This window comes from Lipotes vexillifer, unplaced genomic scaffold (genome assembly GCF_000442215.2).
Source record: "Lipotes vexillifer unplaced genomic scaffold, Lipotes_vexillifer_v1.1 scaffold774, whole genome shotgun sequence".
NCBI classification, from domain to species: domain Eukaryota; kingdom Metazoa; phylum Chordata; class Mammalia; order Artiodactyla; family Lipotidae; genus Lipotes; species Lipotes vexillifer.
Window position 1 is genome coordinate 362,779 of NW_006788102.1, and position 12,361 is coordinate 375,139.

A 12,361-nucleotide genomic window follows, 5' to 3' on the forward strand; every position below is an offset into this window, starting at 1 on the left:
GGGCCGGGTGCAGGTCCGTGCCCGTGTCCGTGCAGCCTGGACTCGGGCCCGCACCCGGGAGCAGGGCACTGGTAGGCCCTACGCCCTCTGGGAGATTATACGTTGGGTCCGTGGCGTGGCCGCCACGCCACATTCTGGCAAGGTGCCGTCGGGGCAGCCTTGAGATCAGGTCTGGGGCAGGAGGCTGGTATTTAAAGCTCACTATTCTTAGCACAGCTGAAAATAGCAAGTGGAAGGGCAGGCGGGCTGAGCAGTCCCTCGGAGAGGACACTGGCGGCTCTGGTTGTTAAACCTCGGATTTCTCCTCACTTCCATCCACAGGGCCTCTGGATTTGGGGTCACCAGACGCCGGCCTGGCACTGGCTCCTCCAGGGAGGGGGACGTGGAGGGGATGTGGCCAGCCTGCTTGGTGGCTACTGACGCCTGTCCACTGTGCTTCCCTGCTCCCCGCTTCCTCTGCTAGACAGGGGTGGAGAATCTTGGGGGGCACTTCTGAGCCATCCCTGGTGCAACTGGCAGCGCTGGCTGGGGGACTCAGAGAGACCTGTCCCGAAGGGCGGGTATGGGGGAACTGTGCAGTCCCACAGGAGCCACTAGGGGCTGGGGGTCATTGGTCCTCGATCAGCTAAGGACTAAGAGTCTTGGACCCGTCACATCTGCCAGGGGTGCTCTCCTGAGACTCCATCTGCATGTGAGGACCAGTCCCACTGCCACGCAGTCCGTGGCCAGAACAGCGCGCTGAACGGGGAGGTCTTGAGCCGCCAAGCCCATCCTGAGGTCGGTCCCGAAAGCCTGCCTCCACCTGCTTCCAGGCACAGCCAGTTCCCGGATCATCTCGGACCCTCTTGGGGGAGGCTGGGATGACCTGGGGGCTCCCCCAGTGCCCAAGGTTCCCTCGTCCCTGGCAGACGTTGTGTTCTGACATGGGAGTCCCAGCTGGGTGGACGGGTGGAGGCCAGAAAAAGCTGCATCCCTCACCCGAGCAGCCCTGGTCTCTGTAGATCCTTTCTGGCTCTGTTAGTTTTTAATTACACCCGTCACACGTGAATGCGCTCTCCACTCTGCGTAGAAGTTGAAAGCCTTCAAGCTAGGGCTTCTGCGCATGTGTGGTCCAGAGCGCAGCTCCAGGCCAGGCCGCCTAGGTGCAGACCCCGGTCCTTGCACTTCCTGTCTGTGTCCCTGGGCAGCTCGGTCTCTGCCACGGCGGCTTCATCTGCATGGTGGCGCTGAGCCCAGTAGTGTCCACTTCACGGTGTGAGTTGGAGATGAGCGGGTGTATAGGATGCTCAGCAGCGCCAGACGTGTGGCGAGCTGGGCCCGAGCCTCTCTGCTGTCCCCGTGGCCCCTGTTGACGTTACCTGGGCCCAGGCCACACACACTGCCCCGCTGTGATGCTGCCACGCGGTTTGCTGTTGGAGGCCGTTCCCATTGGTGCCGCGGGCCACCTGGTCTGTGTGCTGCTACGTGGGGTCCTCGTGCGGCTGTCCAGGGTGGTCTGGCCGCTCGCTCCCATGTTTTCACAGTCCCCAACCACATGACAGTGACCGTGGACCTGCCCCTCCCGCACGCTCCCGAGTCTCTGGGGAAGGGGACAGCTGGAGGAGGCGGCGTTTGGGGCTCACGTGGGCGTGCAATCCATTGAAGTCGAGCCCGAAGCTGGACCTGGAGGGCCCGTCTCCTCACACGGTGGGCAGCACTCAGCCTTGTCTCCCACCCCAATCAAAGCATAGAAATAGTGTCTCCGTTGTTTCAGTTTGGATTTCCCTGCCTGCTTCTAAGATGCGGCATCCGTATGTGTGTCTTTCGGCCATTTGGGTTTTTCCTTCTACAGAATGCCTGTTCCTATTTTTTGCCCATTTTTCTCTTATTTCTCATTTTGATTTACAGGTGGTTCTGTGTATATTGTGGATACTAATCCTTTGTAATTGCAAATATTTTCTTCCTGTCTGTCGCTGGCCTTCGTTTTTGTTTTTTTTTTAAACTTCTGAAATAGGATTCACAGACCATAAAATTCACCTTTATAAAGTTCAGTGGTTTTTAATTATATATCTTTTAACTTTGTGTATGCTTTGTTGCTCAGAAGTTACTAATTTTTTTTGCATTTTTTTTATCGAGGTGGAAGTGACATGTGACATAGTTTCAGGCATACAACATAATGATTCGACATTTATATATATGTAGTCAATTCATCAGTGTTCTCTTTGTTTATTACTTTGTTTTTTTTTTATGTTTTATTTTAAAAGGCTCCGCCCCAGGTCATAATATAGTTTTAAAATATTTTCTTCAGGACTTTCTTAGTTTTGTTTTATATCCTTTAGGACTTTAACCTGGCGTTTTGTTTGGAGAACGGTACAAGGTGAGGGGTGTAGTTTTTATAGTTCTTTGTAAATTAGCTGGTTGTCTGCAGACGGTGTACTGAGTAGTCTGTCCTTTCTCTGTTGACTTGAAATCCCATCTAATTCCTACGTGAACAGGGCCTGTGCTTGGATCCTTTCGTTCACTTGGCAAATATTTATTGAACACCTGCTGCATGCCAGGCCCTGTGTAGGGGGCCTGGACTCAGCCCTGAACAGAATAAAGACCCTTGCGACGCTCCACGCTGGAGGGTAGAGGCTCTGTGTGTTCCTTTGCCAACATCAGACTTTCAGTTTTCTATGTTTTTGTATTAGGACAGAAACCACTCTTTTGTTCTTTGAAAAAGTGGTCTTGGCCCTTGTTGGTAGTTACTCTTCCACATTGATTGCAGAGTCAGCTCGTTAAGACCCTGAAAACTCCTGGTGGGCTTTGCACTGGAGCCCCTTGAGCTTGGGGGACCTCGCCCCCTTACAAGTCGAGGGACAGAGGTGAGGTCCAGCCACAGGTGGTGTTTAAGTTCAGATTGAAGGTAACTACAGTCCGTCCAGCTCCCCCGGTGGCAAGCCGCAGTGCAGGCGGTCACCGGCCACACGTGCTTGGCGGCTGCGTGCCTGGCAGCGCGGGTCCAGGATGGTCCCCCAGCTGCAGAGCCCGCCGTTGGATGACGCGGGTCTCGCACGCAGCGAGGGGCAGGTGGCAGGCTGGCTCCTCCGAGTGGCGTGCGGGGCAGGTGTTGGAAGGTCGTGCGGCTACAAGCTCCGGCCGTCCTCAGTGTTCTCCTCGGCCTTGGTTGTCCACCTAGGGGGTTGTTTGGAGGATTGAAGGCGCAACCACAGCGCTGTGGCCACCGGCCATCTCCTGGGTCTCACCAGGCCCAGAAAGGGCCGGCGGTCCGACCCGAGTAGATAGAGGGCCAGGCCCTGTGCGGGGCGAGCGAAGCTGGGAGCCGGATGCCCCTGAGCAGGCCCTGGAGCCGCTGGGCGAGGATGCACACTGAGCAGCCTGCTGCCCGAGGCCGGGGCCCCTCCCTGGGAGGCCCGACCTTAGCGCCTCTGTCCTTTCCCTTCCTGGCACCCTTCTCTCACCCCCACCTGTCCACTGCCCACCTCTGTTCCGCATGCTCTCCCTGTGGGTCTCCTCTCCCCCCACCACTTCCCTCCCTCCCCAGCCCCTACCCAGGCCCACACCCAGGCTGCCTTTCAAACAGTTCTCAGGTCCCACCCACTCCCGGGAGGGAGCTTCCCTGCACAGACACCCGTCCCCTCCAGGGGGTACGTGGAGGGCCTGAACGCTGGATCCAAAGTGGGTGAGTAGCCGGCTGGGGAGGAGAGAGGGAAAACAAATGAAACCCGAGAAATGAAACAAGTTGGTGGGGAGGAGGCCGCCGCCGTCTGCCTGGCATCCAGATACGCCTCCCAGGCTCCAGGACTGCACGTCCGGCTCGCAGCGCTGGGCACCGGGCCGGGGCCGGGAGCCGAGGCAGGAGGGTTTCAGCCCCAGTTCAGCGTATCCGCTGCAGGGACTCGGCACCTCCCTGCACCCTGAGCCTCGCCGGCTGTGCCCAGAAACTGGTCGTGAGGTTCCTGCCCACCCAGGGCCTGGTGAGGGTTAGAGACCGTGAAACTGGAAGCCGCTGTCCAGGGTGCAGCGGATGGCAGCTGTTGTGGTCTGCGGGGCTCCTGCGTCCAGAGCCAGTGCGGAGGGCCTGGGGCTCGGGCCTTAGAGGACCCAGGAGGTGGCTTAGCGGACAGAGCAGCATGGAGCACGGGAGTGGCTGATGCCCGCGTGCACTGACACGTGCCCGGTGCTGTTGTATGAGCCCACCGTGCTCACGGGAGACCGTAGGGAGGGGACCGTCACTAGTCCGCTTTACAGTTTGGGTGAGCTGAGGTGCCCAGAGGTAGCTTGCCCGAGGTCCCACGGTTGGTGGATGGCCAGACTGGGATTCACGCCGCTGCCGCCTGGCCCCTGAACACACCCTCGTAAAGCCCAGTGCGGGGACTGCGGCCTGGAGCATGGCCTCCGCGGCCCCGCCCACTCACTGGGCCTCGCGTGTGCACTGAGAGTCCAGGGGGCGGAGCCTCATATTTGCGGTGTCCGCCACAGTGGTGGGAGCTGGGGTCCGCACCCCACAGCCCGAAGGGGCACCCAGCGGGACCTCACCGGGCCTGTCACCTGCTTGCCCACGGAGGGCCCTGCTCCTGTGCCCCTCACCTCATCCTCCTCCGCTCCTTCATGCCCCTCCCTCTCGCCCTCGGTCGCGGGTCCAGGTGACCATGGGCCAGGCCAGCCCTCTCCCCACTCTGGACGAGTGTCCTCATCCTCAGAGCCGCCCCTGATGAAATGGTGCCGTCGGAAGGGACTGAGGGCCTCTTGTCTGAGGAGCACGTAAGTCGGGCCTTGGAGACTACTTGGTGTGCCGGGACTCCCGACGGGCAGGGAGCTGCTCACCTGGCCTCCGAGGTCCCTCCCCGCCCAGGGCCTGCGTTTGGTTTGGAGGCAGGTCTTCTCCGCCCAGCACCGGGCCGCCACCTGCCTGCTCCTCCGGCCCTCTGTCCACTGCCCGCTGGAGCTGCTGCAGGGAGCCCTGCCGCGAGGCTGGGGTGCTCCGAGGTTCCACCCTTCCAACATCCGCGGGGCTCGGGGCTCGGCCCGCCTCCCAGTGAGCGACAAAGCCCGGGTTGGGCTCCCGATTCCGTGCGCCTTGGGCGTTACGTTTGTTGTGACCGGTGAAGAGGACAGTGGTGACAGCCAGCCTGCGTAGATGCGTGTTAAGTTGCCAGCTGGTGCCGAGCAGTTCGTGTGCAGCATCTTGCCGAATTCTCACGGTGGCCTGGGAGGCGTGGCTGCTGGGAGCCCGGCCGCCGGACCCCAGGCGCTGGCTCGAGGCTGCAGAACCAGAAGTGCTGGCTGTGCCGGGCCGTCTGCTGGTGCTGGACGTGCTGACAGTTTAAGTGACTGTGGCTCTCTTACGAGCACTCTGAGTTGGGTCTTTGCAGATCAGGGTCCTGTTCCCCTTGACGTGAGCCACTCCTCCGGCCCGTGCCACCCTCAGAGTGCTGTCCCGGGTCTGGGCTGGCTGGTGCCGAGGGCCTCAGGGAGGGAGGCAGTGCGGGGCAGGCCCCACGGGTGTTCCAGCCATGCCAGTTCCTTCTCTTCTTTCTAAACTGAAGTGTAGATGATTTATAATATTGTGTTGGTGTACAGCAAAGTGATTTAGTTGGGTTTTTTTTTTTCAGATTATGTTCCATTATAGGCTGTTACAAGATATTGAATATAATTCCCTGGGGTTTACAGTAAATCCTTGTTGCTTATCTATTTTATGGATAGCAGTTTGTATCCATTAATCCTTTTCTTTTTTCTTTTTTCTTTTTTTTTTTTTTTTGCCTCATTGCGCGGCTTGCAGGATCTTAGTCCCCCAACCAGGGATTGAACCTGGGGCCATGGCAGTGAGAGCGCTGAGTCCTGACCACTAGACTGCCAGGGAACTCCCAGTATCCACTAATCCTATACCCCTAATTTGTCCCTCCCTCCCCCCTCCTCCCCCTAGTAACCATGAGTTTGTTTTCTACAGTATGTCTGTGAGTTTGTTTCTGTTCTGTTTATAGATTCATTTGTATGATTTTTTAGGTTCCACTTATTTATTTATTTTTGGCCACGCCGCACGGCTTGCAGGATCTTAAGTTCCCCGACCAGGGATCGAACACGGGCCCCCCTGCAGTGGAAGCACGGAGTCCTAACCCCTGGACCAGCGGGGAACTCCCTAGGTTCCACGTATAAGTGATATCATGTACTATTTTTCTTTCTCTGTCTGACTTACTTCGCTAAGTATGATCATCTCTAGGTCTGCAAATGGCAATGTTTCATTCTTTTTTACGGCTGACCTCCCGTTGTGTATATATGTACCACATCTTCTTTATCCACTCCTCTGTCGATGGACATTTAGGTTGTTTCCACGTGTTGGCGATTGTGAATAGTGCTGCTGTGAACGTAGGGGTGCATGTGTCTTTCCGAATTACAGTTTTGTCTGGATATATGCCCAGGAGTGGGATTGCTGGATCATATAGTAGCTCTTTTTTTAGTTTTCTAAGGAACTTACATACTGTTTTCCACAGTGGCTGCACCAGTTTACGTTCACACCAGTAGTGCCTGAGGGCCAGAGGGTAATTCTTCCACCTCGTCTCTGGGATAAGTGCAAAAAAGACCCCGGCAGCCACGTTCAGCTTGGGTTTCTAATATCAGAAAGAACTTTGTGAAAATCAGAGCTGGATAAAATAGGCAGTGTGGGGAGGCGGTGAGCTTGCTGGCCGTGGAGGTGTGCGAGCCGATGGGAGGTGGCCGCTTCTCTGCAGGATATTGGAGGGGTTCGAGCCTAGATTCCGGAGTTGAAGGGCACATCTGGGCGCAGGGCCTCTGGGTGCTGAACTTGGTGAATCCATCCCTCGCCCCTGCGGCCGGTGAGAACAGCACGGGGGTGGCTCGGCCTCCAACCTCGGGGCATCCTCGGGCCCTGCCGGTGTCTGTGCAGACCCCGTGCTGGTCTCTGTGTGCATCAGGCCCTTCTTCATTGGAAATGATGGGCATCCGATCACACTGGTTCAAGCAGAGGGCCCTTACTGGTTCGTGTACCTGAAAAGCCACTGGGCATCTCTTGGCTGTGCCCCACCATCGCGCCCTCAGGGCAGGAGGGCAGCCAGCAGTCCGGGCTCGTGGTCCAGTGTCATGGCAGCCCTGCAGGAAGAGAGGCTCCCGCCGGCGCCCTCCGAACCACTCGCCGTGGTCAGCGGGGTGCAGCACTCTGACCGTCCAGGCTGGGAGTATGGGCAGCCCGTGGGGTCAGGGGGTGGAGCTTGAGGTGGGTGTGGGAAATCCAGAGGCCAACAGGGTGCCGGGCAGACGCCCACGCCCATGTCTCTTCGGCAGCGATAGCAAGCGAAAGCGACAGGAGGAGCCGTTGTGGCCCCTGCAGACCCTGCTGGGAGGAGAGGGGTCCCGGCAGGTGGGGTGGTCCTTAGGTGCAGAGCCCGGCCTCGTCGTAACCGCCTCCCGAGAGCCCCGGGCTCAGGCTCGAGGACAGAGGTGCGAGGAGGGCAGCACCACTGTGGTCTGCACTTGCTCACCTGGCACAGTCGACGAGAAAAGCTGGACCTGGGGACAGCAGAGGCTGCTCGCAGGCCCAGCAGACGGGCAGTGGGGGTGGGGGCCGGGGGCCCGGGATGCAGAGGCGCGTCAGGTGTAGATGGTGAAAGTGTCGCCTCTGCACCTCGTTGATGCTGGTCCTGGAGGGTGGAGGTCAGAAAGCTAGAGAAGGAGTCGTCAGGGGAACCCGGAGAGATGGGGAGAGCTGGCTGCGCAGAGGCGGGCAGAGCAGATTTGCGGCCCTGGGCTGGGAGCATAGAGTGGAACTGTACGGGCTTCTACGAGCAAAGGGGTAAGAACCTGGCTCTCCCTCGCTGGACAGCCTGGCGCACAGCTACTCCGCCTTTCTGTGCCCCGTTGTTGTTTTTGTTTTTGTTTGAATTTTATTTATTTTTTTATACAGCAGGTTCTTGTTAGTTATCCATTTTGTACATATTAGTGTGTACATGTCAATCCCTCTCTCCCAATTCATCCCACCACCACCCCCGCTCCACGTCCCCCCCGCTGTGCCCCGTTTTGTTACGTGTCCAGTAAGGCTTTTGCGTCGGTCGTCCCGCCCCCAGGGACCTTCCTGGCTCCGGGGTCGGTGCCACCTTCCCGAGGAGGCCTTTCTGGACCCCACCCGTCTGAAGTCCAGGCCTCCTGTGGTCACTACGGCTCCCCCTCGGTTTAGCTCTGCCCTAGTTCTGACCCTGTTCCTAAACAGCCATAAAACCAGCGTGTTTTCCAAGGGCTTAGAGGCATTAACTCATTTAATCTGCACAGTGACTCTGCTGTGTGCACTGTCACTGTCCCCACTACCCCGGCGGGGAGGCTGAGGCACAGAGAGGTTAAGTAACTTGCCCTAGGTCACCCAGCCAGAGAGCGGAGCTGGGATCTGAGCCATGCCTGTGAGCGTCTCTCCTGGGAGTTCATCGCGCTCCAGCGAGGATGTGTGTTCAAGGACAGGGACTTTGTCTGGACCACAGGTGTGCTGGTGCCACACGCACCCAGAGCAGGCGCTGGATGGATGGCTGGGGTGAATGGAGAAATGGATGGGGGCGGGGGGGCGAGGGGCCGGAACTCGTCCTGCAGGCTTGGGAGGCCCTGAAGGTTCTAGGGCAGCGTCCTGGGAACACGGGCCAAAGCAGCCCCTCCCAGAGCCACGTCGGCCCCAGCCCCGGACACAGCACGTTCTGTTTCTCTGGTGGGACACGCGCTATGTGGGCCGGGCCCCCGCTGGCCCCTGAGGGTGCACGTGCACAGTCAGCAGGGCCCCAGGCTGCACCTCTTCAGCCCCGAGGGCCTGGAGCCGCGTTCAAGCTCACAGGCAGGGAAGGGGGAGCCACAGCTGGGGGTGGCGGCAAGCCCGTCTGCCCGGTCGGGTGGGCTCTGTCACAGCCGAGTGCACTTCTCTGTTCACTCGCCGCGTCCGCTGCGTGTTGGCCAGGCCTGCTGTGCTCATCAAGTGTCTCAGGGACAAGGCAGGCAGAGGCTCCTTTCCATGGGGTCCCCTGGGTGCTCTGGGGGATCTCGGAGCCCCACAGGACGTGCCTTCTACCCTCCTGCCTCGGGCAGGGCTCTGGGTGAGCAGCAGACCGAGTGTGTGACTCACCCACGCAGGACATCTGGGCTGCTCCGGTCAGCACGGAGCCCTGTGAGGGGCCAGTGGACCCAGGACCCCTGCCCAGCAGGGCCCCCGGAGTACACGTGGGGCAGCTGGGGGCCAGCAGGATCCTGCGGGCCAGGGACTCACATCCGTGCTGGCGCTCCACGGTCAGGGAGATCACTCCCCTTGCCGGCCGCGCGCATCCCGGGCCTGGAGCCCCCGCCCGAACCCCTGCCTGTACCTCCGGCCGCAGCACCTTTCCTCTCAGTTTGCTGGGAGCCCCTGGCCTCTGGTCGTGGCCTGGCCAGTCCACATTCCTCTCCTGCAGCATCTTGTGAAGGGTGCCAGGTGGATGCGGCTCCTGCCCCGTTGGCCTCGGGCTGAGAGCTGGAGCCCTCGGGCTCACACGCGGGTTCACTAGCATATATTGTGATCGCTGCCCCCAGACGGTGTCCTGAGCCCGCCACTCCTCCCCCACTCCTGCACCAGTGCTGGGGTGCCTGCGAGGGTCTCCTACCTGGGCTCCCGTAGAACAGCCAGAGGCGGCTTCTTAAATGGGGACCCAGGTCCCTCCACTGCCCTGTTCAGAGCATGCCGGGCTTCTCATCCCACTCAGAGGAGAGCCAGATGCCCCTGTGGCCTGTCCACCCCGCTGCCCCTCCCCCAGGGCCCCTACTCTGAGCTCTGGAGCAGCCTCATGGCCTTGATCCTACAAAACCCACTCCCACCTCAGGGCCTTTGCATTCGCCATTGCCTCCACCAAAAAGCTCCTTGAGCACTCTTGTCACTGTGTCACCTGCTCAGAGAAGGCCTCTGCCTCCCCGCCAGAACCCCTCCCACCCTCGCTCGGCCACTTTGCCCTTCAGACTGGGCGGTGGCAGCTGTCGTGCCGGGCGTTCGAGGCCAGCCATGCTCGCCGCTGTCATCCAGAGTGCCGCCCGGCAGAGTCGGCATGCGGCACTTAGGCCGTGGGGAGTCTGCATTCTGTGGCCCCTCCCACGGGGCAGGGCGCAGGTGGGCCTGGCAGCTGTGAGGCTGCACGCCATTGGCCTGTGAACACAGGCAGGAGCAGCTGGGGCAGAGAGGGGAGCAGCCACCCCAGGGCGGCAGGACGAGGCTGGGCTGGACCAGGCATGGTGTCAGGGCCTCGGTGGGCCAGGCTGGCCAGGGTGGGTGACAAGGGCATCCGAGAGGGGGCTCTCCAGTCACTTTCACATGGGAGCCAGGCCGGGGGCTGCCACGCTGTCATCTCAAGAGAAGCCGGAAATCCGGGTTCTGTGTCCAAGCTCCCAGTTTCTAAACGTTGGCGACCAACTGGAATTCTTTCTGTTAACGTCGTGTGGGCCGAAGAAAACACATCTGTGGGCTACTGTGGAAGTGGGGGGCGGTCAGGTATGGGCTGGGGTCCTGCGGGGGCCGCTGTGGAGCTGGCGGTGAGGAAGGGCGCCCTGCCCCGCCCCCGCCCCCGCCCCCACCCCCGGTTGCAGCATCAGCACCAGTAGCCCAGTGCCGGGAGAGGCCTGGGGCTGGGGCAGTTCTTGGTTGGAGACCCCAGGGTTGCCGGGAGGAACGGGGACGTGGCGGAACGGGGCCACTCGGCGACCACTTCTGTGCCAGGACCCAGGCGGCCGGCAGTCGCTCCCTGCCCAGCTCTGAGTGCAAGGTTGGGGTGTGTGGCCACCTGGGATAAAAATAGCAGGGTCATCTTGAGGCTGGAGGTTGGCCTGCGTGTGGGAATACGGCATCTGCGGGACCCGCTGTCAGCGCACGGGTAGATCCTGGCCCTCACCTCCATGCCCCCAGGGGCCAGCAGGACACTGACCTCTACCACTGGGGCAAGGCGTGGGGTGCCGGCTATACCCAAGGGCTCCGCAGCTCCGAGGCTCCGGGTTTGTCAGAGAAGGACACCGCCCTCCGAGGGTCACAGGTGCAGAGGGAGGGGTCAGTGGCGCCTCTCCCTGCCTTGTCTCTTTCAACCACTGCCTCCCTGTGAGGTCAGCCGAGCCGGCACCAGGCCCCGAGGCCGATGGGAAGAAGGGACCTGCTAGCTCACTGCTCGGCCCCCGAGGGCGCTCCGGCCCCCGGGCTCCTGGTCCGGGTGGATGCTCAGCCCCGTGGGGCCGGCACAGCTCCGCCTCAGGACTCTGCCTACAGGTGGGGCCGGTGCTGCACCTCCACGTCCTCTGCCGTCCGTTGAGGTTTATCCTAAACCTTCCCGGTGCTCACCTATTGCGTGCAGCGTTCCAGGCGTTGCTCACCTACTGCGTGCAGCGTTCCAGGCGTTGCTCACCTACTGCGTGCAGCGTTCCAGGCGTTGCTCACCTATTGCGTGCAGCGTTCCAGGCTCCCGACTGTGTTAACACACAAGTCTCACGACACGGGCACTCAAGTCCCCAGCAAGGTCACGTGGCTGTCGGGCAGCACGGGTGACAAGCGTGCCAACTCGAGGGAGTAGTGTGGGAACTGAGTTGGTGTGCAGGGTCCTCAGACGGTGACGGCACGGAGCACGTGCCACAGGCGGCCAGCGTGTGCTGGGTGGGGCCCTCCAGCCCGCCTGGAAGCTCGGCACAGAGGGGACCATGGAGCGGGGAGGGGTGGGGCCCTTCTGTGCCCCACCCCCAGCCCCCGGCACCCTCCGTGCTCCTGCGCTGGCCCAGCCCTCCTGCAGGGCCCAAGCCGTCCTGGTTCCCCTGCGTTGTGGGCTCAGGGTGGGGCAGGACAGGGTGCCGTGGAGGAGGAGGGGAGGAGGGCTGGGGGAGCTGGAGGGGTGGGAGCGCCCGGCTGAGCCCATCTCTCGTCCCCCAGGAAGCCCGAGAAGGGCGTCCAGTACCTCATCGAGCGCGGCTTCGTGCCCGACACGCCGGTGGGCGTGGCCCACTTCCTGCTGCAGCGCAAGGGCCTGAGCCGGCAGATGATCGGGGAGTTCCTGGGCAACCGGCAGAAGCAATTCAACCGCGACGTGCTCGAGTGAGTGGGGCTGGGGGCGCCGCGCACGCCCCAGGCTCCCCGCTTCCCCGCTCCCCGGCACAGGGAGGTGCCCTGCCAGCCCCTTCCCCTGGCCCAGCGGCCCCTGGGCCGGCCTCCTGCAGCGGCAGCGGGAGGGGAACCGGCGAGCTCAGCCCCCTCCTCCTCTCTCTCCTGGCGGGAGATGGGGTGAGGGTCGCACCAGGCGGGCGGCCGTAGACTCTCAGCTACGTGGAGCCCTGCACAAGAACAGGTTTCCAGCGCCCTGGGAACTGCTGACAGCTTTGAGAAGTCCTGCCCGCACGTGCCCTGCCC

General features: G+C 61.2%; 1 protein-coding gene across 3 annotated transcripts in view; it reads left to right on the forward strand.

The window, feature by feature from the left end:
- Window positions 1–12,361, forward strand: part of IQSEC1 (IQ motif and Sec7 domain ArfGEF 1) — a 66,922-nt gene that overhangs the window by 31,817 nt on the left and 22,744 nt on the right. For all 3 annotated transcript variants that reach the window (XM_007461244.1, XM_007461243.1, XM_007461245.1), the window contains one exon: window positions 11,888–12,049. In XM_007461244.1, the coding sequence (XP_007461306.1) occupies window positions 11,888–12,049 (162 nt within the window). The remainder of the gene's footprint in view (window positions 1–11,887; window positions 12,050–12,361) is intronic.